At 41.7% G+C, this 16172-nt stretch overlaps 2 protein-coding genes across 5 annotated transcripts in view; one reads left to right on the forward strand and one right to left on the reverse strand.

The window, feature by feature from the left end:
- The window catches only part of prdm10 (PR domain containing 10), a 9648-nt gene extending 1179 nt beyond the window's left edge, over window positions 1-8469 (reverse strand). Inside the window, exons 1-21 of the mRNA XM_035679958.1 lie at window positions 7771-8469; window positions 7532-7673; window positions 7098-7259; window positions 6697-6756; window positions 6513-6617; window positions 5926-6100; window positions 4998-5239; window positions 4529-4729; window positions 4348-4420; window positions 4134-4251; window positions 3929-4049; window positions 3251-3520; window positions 2588-2932; window positions 2160-2315; window positions 1878-2057; window positions 1674-1784; window positions 1287-1487; window positions 1018-1161; window positions 635-805; window positions 277-414; window positions 2-136 (exon numbers count right to left, since the gene is read on the reverse strand). Of these exons, the coding sequence (XP_035535851.1) occupies window positions 2-136; window positions 277-414; window positions 635-805; window positions 1018-1161; window positions 1287-1487; window positions 1674-1784; window positions 1878-2057; window positions 2160-2315; window positions 2588-2932; window positions 3251-3520; window positions 3929-4049; window positions 4134-4251; window positions 4348-4420; window positions 4529-4729; window positions 4998-5239; window positions 5926-6100; window positions 6513-6617; window positions 6697-6756; window positions 7098-7259; window positions 7532-7603 (3180 nt within the window). The 5' untranslated portion in view covers window positions 7604-7673; window positions 7771-8469. The remainder of the gene's footprint in view (window position 1; window positions 137-276; window positions 415-634; window positions 806-1017; window positions 1162-1286; window positions 1488-1673; window positions 1785-1877; window positions 2058-2159; window positions 2316-2587; window positions 2933-3250; window positions 3521-3928; window positions 4050-4133; window positions 4252-4347; window positions 4421-4528; window positions 4730-4997; window positions 5240-5925; window positions 6101-6512; window positions 6618-6696; window positions 6757-7097; window positions 7260-7531; window positions 7674-7770) is intronic.
- Window positions 8470-13476: 5007 nt separating this feature from the next.
- Window positions 13477-16172, forward strand: part of aplp2 (amyloid beta (A4) precursor-like protein 2) — a 53741-nt gene continuing 51045 nt past the window's right edge. For 3 of the 4 annotated variants that reach the window (XM_035679845.1, XM_035679842.1, XM_035679844.1), the window contains exon 1: window positions 13477-13783. In XM_035679845.1, coding sequence (XP_035535738.1) covers window positions 13712-13783 — 72 coding nt within the window. In that variant the 5' untranslated portion in view covers window positions 13477-13711. The remainder of the gene's footprint in view (window positions 13784-16172) is intronic. The other variant, XM_035679841.1, reaches the window with a different exon arrangement.

The following is a 16172-nucleotide window of genomic DNA, read 5'->3' on the forward strand; positions in this document are numbered from 1 at the left end:
GTTGCTGCTGCTGCTGCTGCTGGGTGCTGCTGGTCTGCAGGGTGTGGCTCTGAGCTAAAGTCACAGGGGTCAGCTGGGTGGGGCTCAGCTCCTGACCAGGCTGCTGGGAGGTGGGGCTTAGAGGCTGACCTGTGACCTAAAAGAAAGCGAAGAGATCATATATTTTTTGTGTTATCAAGTTTAACATTATGGAGCTTACAATGTTTGTTATGAAGTCCTTGCATGTTATAAATTACTCATCAACCTAACCTCAGAGTCAGTGTACTGAGGATTTACCTGGGTGGCACCTTGTCCAGCGCCTGAGGGCTCGGTGACCTGGATGTGTTGTACCTGGATAGAGTGCTGGCTGTAGCCATGAGGGTCATGCAGCTGGCTCACATCTACTGTCGGGTGCTGGGAATGTGGAGAGGAAGCCTGGGAGACAGAGAAATTGCACAAAATCTTCAAAATACAACAGAAAATAAAAAGACAGTTTGTCTGCTGAAATGTTTAAAACCTATGGTTATTTTACATCCTATGTGTTTATAACTGTGATTGAGTAAAGGGATGTTGTTGAGATGTTCAGTCTACCGGGATGCATAGATGTTTAAAAAAACTAATTCATCTTAGTCCTATATCAGATCCAGGATCTTACCGGAGCCACCTGGACCACCTGCAGCTGAATGTGATGCGGCTGGGACAGGTTGCCTCCTGCCTGAGACACAGGGATGTACTGGATCCTCTGGTAGTCTCCCTGCGCTGTGCGGTAGTCTGTGGTCAGCGTTTGAGAAAGCTCAGTCATGGCCTGGGTCAGCAAATCTGTAGTCTGTAGAGAAAATAAATCAAACAATTATAGAATATCTGGTGTACATTAGTTGACCTTCCTTTACTTCTTTCTTGCTTCTGTTATACTAAGTTTTCTGTAGGTTTTTCTTTTGCTATTACCATTTTTTTTATTACGTAATACAAATTTTTATGGCAAGATGTGACACCTTTGCACAGAATTGCTCATCGTGTATGTTTGTGACTTTTTCTTACCACTACAGCCTCAGCCGTGGTACCATCTGCACTGATGACTGCAGGAGCACTACTGATGACAGCTGTAGTCAGAGGAGTCTGGATGGTGTTGGCAAGTTGAGCAAATTCTGGATGCTTCTTCCTGATGTGCTGAACCATCTTAGTCTGAGATAGAAGGACACAGAAAGTTATCATTTGGACATAGAATTGTAAATTATTAGTCCAACTCTGTATAAATGTTTATGCATATTTCCTATAAAAGTTATATACCTTCTTTGCTTCATACTAACCTTGCTGCTGTACTGTTTGGCACAGTGTGGGCAACAGACCGGTGAAGTGGCGATGGTGCCAGTGAGCTGGGTGTGTGTGCTCAACATGGGGTCTGGCTCACCAGGAGCAGCTGGACGCAACTTACGGATACTGGGAGGCAATTCTGCCCCGGGGTGGTTCTTCAGTATGTGGGCTTTCCTCTTACTGGCACTCTTATACACCTGCACAGAGATCATTCCATCAGAACGATTCATTAATATCATACTGAACGCTTGTGTTCAGAGTTTGAGGGGAAGTGCAGGTTTGCATGTTTGATTTAAGGAATGAACTAGGAATAATAATAATAATAACAATGACATGTCTTTTCAAAATTTCACTGTGCACATGGCAGGATGGGGAAAACAAACCTTGTCACAATACTGGCAGAAGTAGTCCCTGTTGGGCTTGATAATTGGCAGCGTTAGCTCAGGCACATCATCAATACGCATGTCTGGATGACGCTTGGACAAATGATTGACCTGTAACCAGAAAAAGAACCAGAAATGTTACTTTCAGTGTACTGGAACGCAAAAGCAACAAATAAAAAGCTTTCTGTGAGTTTTGTTGCTCACCAGCATTCCTCTGCGTCTGAATCCCATCATGCACACTCTGCATTTGAACATGAAGCTCTCAAAGTCGGTGGTGGGCACCTTCAGCTTGAGGGTTTTGGAGCGGTGGATTCGGTCAGCCTTCTTGGCCTCTCTGTCAGGATTGTGCATGCGCTGCATGTGCTCCCGCAGCTTATCTTTCCTCTTAACGTCACAAAAGGAAAAGAATTGTCACATCAGAACTCACATATCTATAAACTAACACTGCCAGCTGTTATCTCTCAGTTCTCCCTTTCTTCAGCTTACCTTGAATTGTTTGCCACATGTTGAGCACAGGAAGTCCTTGCGGTCAGAATGGCGTAACATGTGCAAACGCAGTTTGTCCGGCCGACAGAAGGCCTTTTCACAGTCTGAACACTGGAATACCTTCTCTGAATGGAAGCAGCGGATATGCTTCTTCACCTGAGGAAGAGAAAGTAAATGTGTTAATTTACTATTTTAAACCAGGCTGCTTATTTCTAACTGGCCAAATCACCCTCCCAAATGTTTTTGGCTACTTTACTTTCTGCCTTGATTAGGTTGAATACATAGGTTAACTGCACAATTGTGGATACACTTTCTGAATGTTGTGTTTTTAAACATCTAAAAAGGGTTTTGACAATTCACTTCCTGTCAGATTTAACAAACCCTGTTCTAAAAGCACTGTATCAGCCTGTAAGAGACTTATTACTAACCTGGAGGAAGTCAGTAAATGTCTTCTTGCAGGAAGGACAGGTGAAGCAGCCGTCCACAGCATGTACCCCTACGTGGTCTTTGAGCAGATCTAGCCTTTCAAATGTTTCTGGGCATAGGAGACAAGAGTAGGAGCGGTTCTCCGTGTGCACCACCAGATGGTCCTCCAGGGCCGAGTCGCTCATGAAGCTCTTGCTGCAAATGTGGCAGGAAAAGGCGTAGGCGTCGCGGCCGTGGACCCTCAGGTGCTGATCCAGCTTGTCTTTGTCCCGGAAGGCCTTGCCACAGTGGGTGCATTTGAATGGACGGAAACTCTTCCTGATGAAAAGGTGCTGCAGCGCTGCATTCTGAGATGGAAAAGAGAAAGAGAGGAAGTACTAACAGAAAACGCCAACAGTGTTGTTGACATGGATCTGCTGAGACATGGGAAGAGGCTGATGGATGCAGTGGAGTGTGTAGGAGGGGGCATTATCCTAACACCATGGAAAATGACAAAAGGAATCTTTGAACCTCATGTTTTTCTGCCATGCCACCTACCGGCACATCCATCTTTGAGGGAAGCACGCATTGAGGAAAAGAGACATACTGTTGTAAAGCAAATCATTATGACACCAAATAACAAACACCGTTATATTTCAGTGAACACACAGAGGCTCCAGTCTTACCCGTATCCTCTTGGCACGGCGCATATCCTGAGATGTGAGGTGGGTGTCTGATTGGCTGCTCTGTGCCGGGTCTTCCTTTAGTGGAACTGACAGGTCTGTATTGGATGGCGGGGTGATGGACTCTGGGACCGGTTCCCCTGCAGGGGGTATGAGCTGGCCCTCTGCCTCAGTCACAGCCTCCACTTCCGGCTCCATCTCCACCACCTTCAGCCCGTTCTGAGCTCCCTCCACTCGCTCCTCCAGCGGCTTCTCCGTCAATTCCAGCATCTCCTGATTAAAAAGGTAATTGGAAATTAAAAAGGAATGTTGTTATAGGCTCAGGTAATTCAGTTTTAAAAACACTTTCAGATTTGCTTTTATGTTATCTGTCAGTAGCACACTTTTAATCTTGTGCTGCTCATTTTATGATTCAATATATTTGACAACCCTCATGAATATTTTGACAGAAGCATTTGCTTCTTTGTTATTACTTTGCTTTTGAATAACTGTATAAATTATTTTTCCATTTATTTTTCTATGGTGAATCTAATATTGCATGCACTAGAGCTGCCACTACCAACAATGATTTAATTGTGTAACCTTTAAGATAATAATTTTGCCTGATGAGAAAATGTGCAAAATTGTGTCAGTCACATTCAATCGATTAATCAACGCAGCACGTATTAATGTGTCCCTTACTGTCGTCTTGTCACCTCCAGCGTCTACTGGGGGATCCAAACGTATAAATTTAGGAGGACGTCCCGGTCTTCTTCCTGTCCCAAATCTCCTCCTGCCTCTTCCTCGACCGCGTCCTCTGGATCTGAGAGAGAAAAGGAACCGCGAACAGGTCATATGAGCTCTAATGTGGTAGAAATGAAAGAGAAAATATAAAACAAGGTTTTACCTGGTAACAGAGTTCAACTTGTCGTCGTGCATGTTGAGATGTTGCTGCAGTTGTTCAGAGCTCACAAAGCGCCGGTTACACTCGTAACAAGGCCAGTTCTTCTCTTGGTCCCGGAGCACTGAGGGAAACAACAGAAAGTGAGGCCCAGAAACAGCCACGACTACTCACCCCCACTACTGTTAGTTTGTAATGGTATAAACATAATACGCCTCACCTTTTCTCTCTTCTTCCGTAACATCATGGATCTTCTGATTGACAAACTCTGCATATGATGCTGCATACCACACCTGCAGAAGGAAATATCATTAAGCACACAAATGACTACAGCTTATTCAGATGTCCTTTATTTACCAGTTCACTCTCCTTCCACATACGATACACAACACAGGACTGACCTTGAGCTCTTGCTTTGGTTGGATGTTCTTGATGGTGGCGTAAAATATCTCTGAGCCGTACTGATAGGCCACCAGGTTCTGCTCCAGGTGGTTCTGAGCAGGTCTCACAAACATCATCCAGTTACAGCTGTCTTCATCAGAAAGGTCCAACCACATGTCGTTAGACTTGTCTCCATCTTTCTCTGCATCCAGCATGCACAGCTTAGAGCAAGAAAAAATGATTAGAGATCAATTGAAAGAGTGAAACTGGACTGCACATGCTTGCACACACACAACTTATGTTTCTTGTTCTTATTCAACCATCACTTTCCTATAAAACACACGTTAACGTAAAATGTGAGACTCCTCTCAATACAGAAGATGTGTGTACTTTTACTCAATGCAGCTCTAGGCCAAACTCAAAACTGCACAACGACAGAGAGCTTGATAGCAATCACATAGAAACTCGCCATGCAGAGCACTGATTTACTTTCAGATGAATGTAGTGTTCCTGCAGTTCACGCTGAGGAACCAGGGGTCCCTCCACAGGACCGAACTGTGTGCGCTTTGGGATGCGTCTCTTGGAGAACACCCCGCCCAGGAAGCGATCGATGTAGAGGACCAGCGGCAGGCTGGCCCGGGCCTTGGACATCACCGGCCGGTTGGGGATGGGGTGCAGGGGGCCGTGCTTCAGACACACAGAGGGGTTGGCATTATTACACTCCTCACACCCTGATAGGCCACAAAAGGGAGAAATCAATAAGACAGCATCACCACAACACATGTAGAAAAGTTGATGTGGTCAAATTGTCAACCTGCTATAGAAAACCTGCACAATCCAATACAAAAGCTCTGCAACAAATACTACCACTATGAAGCTTTTTATTGTTGAAAAGGTGTCACAGAATTGTTGATTTCACTCTATAGTCTTATTCACTTTGCCCTACTTTGTGCTGTTGTTCTACTTAAAATGTGTCATACAGACAACATAAGAGACATTATGTGATTTGAATTAATAATTTCTAAATGAACATTGAATACTTGTATAAAAATAGAATAAGTGGCTTGGAATAACAACAGCTTTCCATTAACAATATATTAATTTACCCTGACACACTGTCACTATTTTGATTAAACTGCTTATCAAGAAAAACAACATCTCTGTAGTGCAGAATTAGATCAGAACGTCAGCCAAAAGGCCGCAGCATCTTTTATGTATCTTTGTTTTTTTTAAAGATCTATATTACAACTTTATGTTCTCTTATTATGTGTGTTTTGTGTATAAGTAAATGCAGCAAAAATCAGGTCAATGCTGAGTCAGTGAGCTGAGACACAGAAAGAGACTCATTGCTCAACATCTGTCTGCTGTCTACATGAGCGATTAAGACTCCTGACAGACTGTGGAGAACGTCACTCACAGAGGTTGTGAGGGTTGAACGACTGAGGCTCGCGAGGTTCCCAGTCATCCATCTCTGAGTCTTCATCCTCATCTTCGTCAGAATCGTCTGTGGAGTCTGTGGCCCCGAGGGGGCTGGTGGGGGGGTCCGCCATGTCAGCCATGGAGGGGAGCGAATTGGACACAGACAGCTGCTCCTGTGTGCGTTTGATCATTTGACAGAGTTAATACGCACTCAACTGTTTCTGTTTATCCTCGTGGGAAACACTGACAAGTTCTCATCTTCAGGCTTGGTTTGTTTACATGTGACAATGCAACAGAAATTCATATAAAAAGGAAAATAAATGCATCTTTGGATCCTAGATACTGGTTATTTTATTAGGCTTTTGTGCTTGTGAAACATTAATTTGATGTGATTTTTTGTATATCATTATACTATATCTGCAATGTGATTATCTCAATGTATCTCACATACAAACTGCACCAAGTTAGACAACTTAGTTTTAGACAACAAAATAACAATGCAAGTACATGAAGTAATCTGTGCTCATGTTCTAGACAAACACCATGTCCCAGTTGGGAAAGGTAAACAGCACAATGTGTCCTCACCTGGGAAACTGGCTCCAGGATGGCTTGGGGAGCTTCAGCGACATTACTGAGAACATGCAGGTTGGCAGCATTCATGTTCTGTCCACTTGGCAGCAAAACTGTGACCTACAATTGAGATTACATTGGTTCAGCTACAGCTACAGCTACAGCTACATAATAACATAACAGGACCAGGTAAACGTACCTGTTGCGTTGTTCCATCCTGCTGAATGTACGCCACTTGCGGCTGATCCGCAAATACAGTCTGAAAGAAAAGTTAAACACAGTGCTGTGAGCAAATACTGCAGGCCAATGTGTATGTTAGGAGTTTTACACATTTTGTACATTTGAAACAAGTAAAAATTATACACAACTCCTGCAAGGGTTAATACTGTTTTATTTGTAAAATGTTCCACATAGGCAGTGAAGACCGACAGCAGGGTCTTAACTTCAACACAACACCATGTGCCTTGCTACAGCGTCCTTGAACACAACACTGACCCCCCACCCCCCTTCCATCAAGTTGTTCTAGTTATGAGTGTCATCTAAATGCTTAAAAACCTCAGTTAAAAATATCTGTGCTCTAAATAAGTTCCCCCCTCTTACCTGAGTGCCATCTGCAGGGTGTATGTAAACCAGCGTGTGCTCTGCAGACTCTACAGAGGTATAGGAGTTCCCGTCCGCCGTATAAACCACCTGCTGCTGTCCCCGGTCCGCCTGATCTCCACTGTACACTATCTGGGCCACTGTGCCGCCTTCGAAATGCACCTGCAACAAGACACGAAGGCTTTGAACCACCTGCAGCAGCAATTCACCCTTTGAAAAAAAGCACATCTACACAAAATATAAGCGAGAGTTGACTGATGGTGAGAGAAACTTGGAAAACCAGACTCTAACTAGAAAGGTGAATGTGTGACAAAAGTGACAAATTGTGAGATGCTTAAATCGTCCTTTGACGTATCAAATGTGCTGCATCCTTCTTCTGTTGCTTATGACTGTAATATTGCAGTTCGGGGGACAGTTCAGACAGGATGGAGGACCTGTGTGCCGTTGCCTGAATCACTGGTGGCAGTCTGACTCCACACAGCGGACGGTTCCTGCTTGGTCTCCATGGCAGCACGGTGCCAGGCCTGTCGCCAACCACGTCGCCTATCACTTCACTCTGGAGACAGCCAGGGACGCCTGTAATGCACGCAGACAAGAGGAGTGGGGTTGATTTCAATATTAATATTAATATTAATAATAATAATAATAATGAAACATGGTGAGCTGCAAATACCATATTTTGACGCACCACCTGCCTGTATATTATAAACAATGTGTATCTCATGAATGGATGATGGAGCCTCTACTGTCAAAGCTTTATCAAAGTCATATTATACACTAGACACGCCTGTGTGGGGGAAAAGCTGCAACAATAAAGCACTGCAGCAGCCATTTCTCAGCAAAGTTGCACTCAAATCGACTAAAATACAGATTATTTGGCCTCCAGACACAGTTTTGATTGTTTATTTTTTTTGACAGCCCTGTCAGGATCATGCAAGCCAAAATAAACCAGCATGTCACTTGGTGTACAAGAGCGGTCACAGCACAAGACTCTCAGCGGGGGTTACGTGGGAAAACGCGGTCAACGTTTGCTCCCGAGGCCGCCCACAAAACGGTGTCTAAATACAACCGTATCCCGGCACAAAAACCACCGTGAAAGATCACGACTCTCCGAACTCATTCAGAAATGTACTTGGTATAATCAATAATAAATACAATTCCCCCCTATTTTAACCCCGCAGGTTCTCGGTCCCAACTGGACCATACCACAAAAACCAGCGCTATAGAAACCCGGGCATTTACTGCACCGCGACATTAGCATTACGGCCATATAGTCCCAATGTAAGGCCGACCTTGGAGCCAAACATAACTTGTCGTGCTTCAGGACGTGGAGCACAATCGGCGATTTTTACCAAAGGTGGTTTTGAACCCGTAAAAGCGCGATTTATTTAAGTTAGACCCACCCGTCCCCCCGTTCTAGTTGAGCTCAGCCCTTCAAGTCAACCGTTCGAACAAGGAAGAACGGGCTCCATTTTGGGTGGGACTAACAACAACGACCACATCCGAAGAGACCGAGAGGAAAAAATACACATTTTATGCCGGTGTAAATGCGCCAAAACAACCCGCACATTTAATTTATATCAACAGAAAGATCGTCTGTCAGTCGAGCGATAGAAGTGGCCGTGGGGCAATTCCTAGTTTTCTCACATTTTGTGGAAAGGGTGGAAGTTGTTCTTACCTCAGAATGGTAGCAGCAGAGATGGCTGCGTTGCATATATTAACATAATCTGCCTAGCAACACGCGCGGACGTGGCTTGTGATTGGTTGTTGTTTACTTTGGAGAAAAAGCGACATAATTATATTTTTAAACCTTGTCTTCACGACATATTTTTTATTATACACACGTCGGGGTTACATATTAAAATGTTGAAGCAGTTAATAATGTTACAGCCGGTGTGTTTATTGGTTGTGGTTGAAATTAAATGATCAATTTTAGGACAGCCAATCAGAAAATTGCACACAGAAGTCGTCCAATTAAATTGAACCTGTGGTCCAAAAAGGTTATTTGCTTTATGCTGTAATGTAATAAATAAATAAAAAATTCTGTAAAAAGAAAGTAATTAAACAATAATATAAGATGTCCCTGTATTAGTTCCACAACAGTTGCAGTGTTACAGCAGCAAAGGGGATATATAATATCTTGAATTTCCCTCAGGAATACGTAAAAGTTATCTATCAAATGCATCTAGCATCTAGCTCCCTATCGATCTATCCTCATCTACTCTCAGCGTCCATTATAGTCTACTCCATAACTAAATTCTATCTATCTAATAAATCAATAACAAGAAGCATCCATTGACAGTATATATATATAAGGAAGCAACTGTAAAACAAGCAGGATATAATAAATATATAGTAAAATAGCAATGTTTAATAAATATGATAAACAAACTGAACAGTTGAGTTCACATTTGTGCACAAGTAAATAGAAAAAACTGATTATTTATATTCTTTAGAGGTATCAATAAGGATAAATATGTGTAATTTTTCAATCTAACAATATAAAGCTTTGCACCATGTAATGCCATTTATTAACAGCCGTATAATAGATTAAAAACTCTCAACATCAAGTCCAGTAATCAAAGGTTTAGGTTGTTTCTTTCGAGACAGAGAGGATGGTTCAAGTAGATTTAGTCCATTATATCCTCTAGTATATTATATATACTGTCAATGATTATATCTTAACGGCTCTGACTGTATATAAAGATGTACGAACATGACAACTCCCCAAAAGTGAAGAGAAAACATCTCGATCGCCTCCTGGTGGCTGGCTGCAGGATAAGTCAGAACCCGGCTCCCTTCATGTTAGATGGGACCATTGACAGTAGGATGGGGACATTATGTATCACCCTCGAGTGTCCACAACCAGAAACTACACATTAAATTTGTTAAACTAGCATCAGTGCAAACATAATAGCATTTTCAAATATGAATAATTTCAAGGAACATGGAGGTGAAATATGCATTAAAACAGACAAAGGCCTACATATAACTGATGTAATGAGTATGTATTAAAGTTACAGAACACTGTTTTAGTCCAACATCACACACCGCCGGATCTACATGTTGAAATGTACACATACTCAGCTCCATTTCAGTTTCCCATTAGAATATTAGTATGTTATATTCTAAATTTCAGGTGGGCCTTCTTTTAGGTGGCTAAATATGTTTTTGCTCCACTGCAATAGATTGCTTCGCTTCCATTCAAGTACTAATGTCTGCTCCTCCAAGCTGGGGACGTGGCGACCGCCATCTACTGTAGTAACACACTGACTATAAGTACTTCATACAACCCTGCTTCAATAAATCCAAACTATCCCTTTAAGGCAGACACACTGAATACTCCAGAGGGATAATAGTTGCACAGTCATGATTAACTACAAACTCTGCAAAGAAAATCTAAATGTTTGTAGCTAAATGAGAATATGTGAGAGCATATTAGAGTATGTGCTGTTGCCTGTTGTGGTCTGGTTGATAATGCAGACCTCATAATGAAAATAAAATTGAGTCATAATGTAGACAAACTCCCTCGTGAATTAATTACCTCTAAACACACAGCAGTTCAGCTCCTGTAGTTTTAGCTGTAGCTTTGTTTCTCTGATTCAAATATGAAAGTTAAAAATGAAGCACAAGTTGCTCTTCAGTCTTATTATCAGATAAACATCCTGAAGCAGAACTGAAGGAGGTCAAAGAATGTGATTGTGTCCAAACTTAATCACTTCCTATAGTTTCCTGCCTGTTAATGCTCTGGGGAACCTCTGTTTGCACTTTTGTGAGGATTCATTTGGGGAAATCTAATGGATATCGTTGGATTTTTAGAGCTCGCTGTGAGTTTAATGCATTGATAATGACTACATTTCAGGTTCAGACTTTTTGGACTCGGGTGGCTTGAAGTATGTGTCTCAGCTTTCCATTTATTCCCAGTTCAAGCAATTCCAACACTGTTTATGGACCCCAGTTTGCAGAAACATTAAAAAGTAAGTTAGAAAGTCAGAAAACCTTCTGAGAGTAGAGCACCCTTATTATATTACTGTGTAGTATACTGCACTTATCACATTATGATTGTTTGGGATGAATCGAGGCTCTATTGAGAGTAAAATGATGTTGGACACCTTCAAATAAATTAACTAAATAAAAACGAGCCACACATTGTTGTCACATTTCTTGTTAAGAAAGGTTAAATGGACAATTTTGACCTATTCTCTTGACCTCTGTTACCTGGGAAGCTAAAATGAAAAGTTAATTCTCTTTGTCTTTTTTTCCAGAAGCGTTTTACTGAGGTATCCTGGGATCAAACTGACATGTCCCAAGATTAGACTTAACATGTGCAAATTGAACTCGTTCTAACACGTCTAACAGCTGATGTTTCAAAAATTAATAACCACTGTGAGTGCCCTGCCTGAAGCAAAGATAACATTTACATGATGTTTCTTTTTCAATAAGCCATCAGAGAGAAATACAAATGACAATCTGGAAAGAAAAGAAATGAGTTGGGAACAACATAATCAAATCACAAAAGGCTGATGGTGTGGTGTGTGTTGGAATTGCCCTATTAATACAGCCAATTGGACACAGAAAATTAAATCTTTTTTCACATTGCCTTCAAACAAAGAAATTGTTTTCTCTTGTTGGATCATTTACTCAGTCTTTTCTCCATATAAAATAAAAAATGTTTTTGTGTGTACAGCAAAAGAATAAAAAGCCCAATTCACAAAGATAACAAGTATCAAATGGGTTTCTTTCTGCAGGAAATAAAAATAAAAACAAGCAGGCGTTCCCTTGGGGGTACCTTACCTCTGCTAAACAAACCCTTGTGATATGAAATGATAATATATCCTTGTGATTAGCATTTCTTGTGCTTTTGCCCGATTGTTCGTGATGTTGCTGTGGAGAGCTAAATGTCTTTAACTGTAACATGCTGTGGTTGTATTTGTCTCCCAGTTGTCAAAGGGAAATTCTCCAAAGGATGATAAATGACAACTGTGAAACTAACTGTTGGACACATTATCATCTGCTTGTCTTTGTCGTCTTTGCAGTGGTGGGAGAAGTATTCAGAATAACCACATTATGACTACTACTAAGTGAAAGTCCTGCATTCATAATGTTACATGATAAAAGTACATAAATATTAACAGTAAAAAAAGTAAAAGCTCCTCCAGTGTGAAGAGTTTCTGCTTCACTGAATATCTTTGAGAAGATGCTACCGATTCTTTCCCTGCCTTATTTTTTATCTTATGGGTTAAACAATCAATTGAAATAATCCACCAATAAGTAATATTGATTAGTTGATGCCTTGTATGCGCTGATTGAATGTTTTTTTGTGTCAAATCTTTTTCAAAATCTTTCTAAAAAAGCAAAGTTTCACACTGAAATGGAAAATTCATTGACACAACAGCACCCATTGGGATTTTATATGTGGTCATACGTTTGAGACCTGCTGTCATAATTAACTTGTGGTGTTACTGAACCTTAAGTACAGTTTTAAAGTACTTCACAAAGAAACAATGGACCTTTTTACACAACTTCATTTGTTTGGCAGCTATAGTTCCTAAATGCTGATTAAGATTTTACAAACAAAACATAATTTTCTTAAATATGATGCACTGTATTCAGCACAGACCTCTGCTGATTCATCAACAAAAAGTAATTATTATTTACACATTAATGCATCGATAATAATCAAATAATAAAATATGTACTTATATACCTTCCACTCACGATAAGACATTTTTACTGCAACTTTTGATACATACTACTGATAATACTTTTACACATTTTGAATAATGGACTTCTACTTGTAATGGAGTGTTTTTAGACCACTTTTCACTGTGGTATATAACATATATATAGTTTATATTTTACATCAATGAGTGAGAAACAGGCTGAGGTCCAGTTTATTTAACTACATTATGAACTGTTGGGTAGTTTAATCCAGTACAATGCACTATAATTATCAACAATCTTTTTATTGAACAGATATGTTTCACATACATTACATTAATGCAATCAGTGCTCACTTTTATAGTCTACACCATTGTGCATGTGGCATTAAGGTTATTAGGAGAGCAAGTAATATTCAAACAAAGCAACATGAAGAACTGTTTAAAAACAAAAAGTGGTAAGAACTATCCATTGACGACAGCTATAAAAGAAATGGAGTTAAGTGCCATAAAGTTTTAATCTTCCGTGGATATGTGCTCCTTCCACCACAGCAGCTCATAAACAGATGTTATTATACAGGTATTATCAGGGTGGATGCTGCTGCAGCCGGCCGCCCGGTGGCGCAGTGCGCTGCGCTCTGCGTGGATCGGATGAACCGGAGGAGGGAGGGAGGGAGGGAGACAGGGGAGGAGGCAGCAGAGACAGAGCAGCCCCGCCACAGACCCTCAGTCCACATTTCCAGAGGACACCGACAGACACTCAGTCTCCCTCCAACATTTTCTGTCGAGCTCGGGTAACAAAACAAGCGGAGCAGGACTCGTGCCGCGCTCCGGGAGAGATTATCAGATTATTCCCAGGACTTGGTTTGCTCTTTATTCTCTCGGACGTCACTTTACACACATAGATCTCAGGATATAAGTTATTTACAGTAGCATAACCGGAGATCCTGGAAGATGGGTTCAGTCCCGGCGATATCTGTCCTTATTTTGGGCATTGTGGTTCCAGCGCTGGCCGGCTACATTGAGGTATGTAATGTGAAATGTTTACTGGTTTCTTCTGTGCCAGGTTGGAGGGACTTGGGTCTGAACACCAGTGTGTTTTTCTCATGCAAACGCGAATCTGTTCGGCCTATATCTTGTCCTCTCTTCACATGAGGTATTTATGGCTGAGCCCTGCTCATAGATTACACTATTTTATCTGGCTTGATGTAACTGTGTATTTATATTATAGGCTCTGACTTCTCCTCTCAGACTAGATTCGCACACAAGTAGCGGAATGGACCAGATTGATTGCAGTCAGTAATGTGAGAATTTACATAATACTTGTTTTTATATAGTTTTAAATGTTTTAAAACGTGTTTATGGAGGCTGATATCATATCAGATCTAGTTTTATATTAGCCTAATGAGCTTGCTTTCATTCTTGAGCACTGATGGCAGTTTGTTGGTGTGAGTTGAACAATGTGGGGCCGGGAGGTGCTCTACAAGAATTCTATAGCAGGGTTTGCTGCAGAGATCAAATGAAAGACAGCTGTCTCTTTGCCCGACCTTTGGGGGGGACACACAGGAGTTCTCTGCAATGGATCACAAACAGTATACAGCCAGCACTGTGTCTGCGTTTGCCGTATATTATAATGTGGAGTATTTTCTAAACAGAGATGGGGAAATCCTTTAAAACTCCAGCTTTTCCTGTGTCAACAGGATGGGCCCCCTCATATACTAGATCTATGATGCAGGCAGGCCCCTGTTCTCACTCAACAGTGTCTTTTAATGTCTTGTTTTGACAGGTTTGTAGATCTGAACCACTTTAAACTCCCAGTTAGATGCAAATTGTAGATGCGCCTGTACAAACACTCCCACTCACACACGTGCACACACTCCTTACCTTCCTGACGTCCTGTTTTCCTGCTGGCTCACCAGTTATTGTCCCTGGACACTGATGCCTGCAGTGTCAGACTTGTGTGTCATCGGATAACAGTGCAACCCTTTTCAAAGCAAACAGCCCCCACCCCCTCAGAGGGTAAACACAAGTGTTCCTGCTCACTGTTGAAGCAACCATGACAAAACATTTTAACAAGACATCTCCTCCTGGCACTGTTGTGCGCAGTGCAAAGTGGTTATCAGGGAATGTTTCTCTCTCCCTCTCTCCTGCATTTGCGACAAAAACCTCGGCCATTTTGAGGCAGTATTGGCTGGCATTGTGTGGGGGGAAATAATGGTTATTATTATGTCCCCAACAAAATCTATTCGGCTGCACTCTCTCTCTTTACAAAGACCTGTCCCCTCTGCAGTGATTGCCTCTTCACTCAACCTTCCTAACCACACAGACGTTCTGATCGATACTGTACAGACTCTGTGAGATGATTAATGGATGAAATCAATGAATTTTCCTGATCAGTCACCCAGATTAAATTGAGAAATTTATAGTGGCTGCTGTGTGCCTTGACTGTAAGGCACACGCTGAGGATTCCTGTGGTTTGATCAATGGCCGTCCTGAAGGACAAAGCTTTTTTCTTTGTTTGATATGGCATTTTCATTTGTAACAAAACATCACATGCATAAAATATGAAGATTCACATCCCTTTTTGCACAGGAAACTTAGCACTGAAGTGGTAATAAACAAAAACCTGAATATACACCTGTTGGGTAAAACACAAATATGAACCTTTGAGTCAGAGAAAAAAGAGAACAAACCAACAGATATTATTTTATACGATTTATAATGCTGGCTTCATCTTCAGTTAACTAAAGTTAAAGATACAGGAACTCCTACTTGATTCAGGCGTCAAGTTAATCATTGAGCTGTCCTTTAATGAAACCAAAGCTCTGTTGCCATTTCCTGTGTAATTCTCGACTGTTTGACTGGACGGCCAAAAAAACAAATGCTTGCTGTTGTTTGTTAGTGAAGCTGCTGGTGTGTGCAGACTTGGCCCTGCTGATGAGCTTGTGGACACATAGCTGAGGTAGATATTGCTGTGCTGACACGCTGACTGCACTCGCTCCCGTGGACCTTGAGCTTGAATTTACGAGCCTTTGAGGGCTCCTCAGAGACACACTCACTGTTAGTCAGGGATGGTTTATTCCCCTCTCGTCCACCTCTCTCCTTCCATTGTCCCTCACCTCTTTGTGCATTGTAATTGTTGAGGTGTCATCGGACTGCAGCGGCCCCACTTGTTTCGCAGTTCCTTCTTTTTAAGCGTTTTGGGATTAGCCGGCTACTTCAGCTGTGTAAACGGTTCTGTTTTGTCAGATACCTGCGAGGGTGCCAGATTGTGAGCTTTTGTTTCTTCAGCTGTGTTTTCCTCCTCTCATCTGAGCATCTTTGTGTTGCAAGGCTTTATAGTCTGCAGTGGCTTCAAAAGAGGTTTTGCCCTGGTGGTTTCTAGCACTTTACTCTCTGTATCTTGCCTTATAAT

This window comes from Morone saxatilis, unplaced genomic scaffold, assembly GCF_004916995.1.
Source record: "Morone saxatilis isolate NCDOM2014 unplaced genomic scaffold, NCSU_SB_2.0 Contig8, whole genome shotgun sequence".
Classification (NCBI taxonomy): Eukaryota; Metazoa; Chordata; class Actinopteri; family Moronidae; genus Morone; species Morone saxatilis.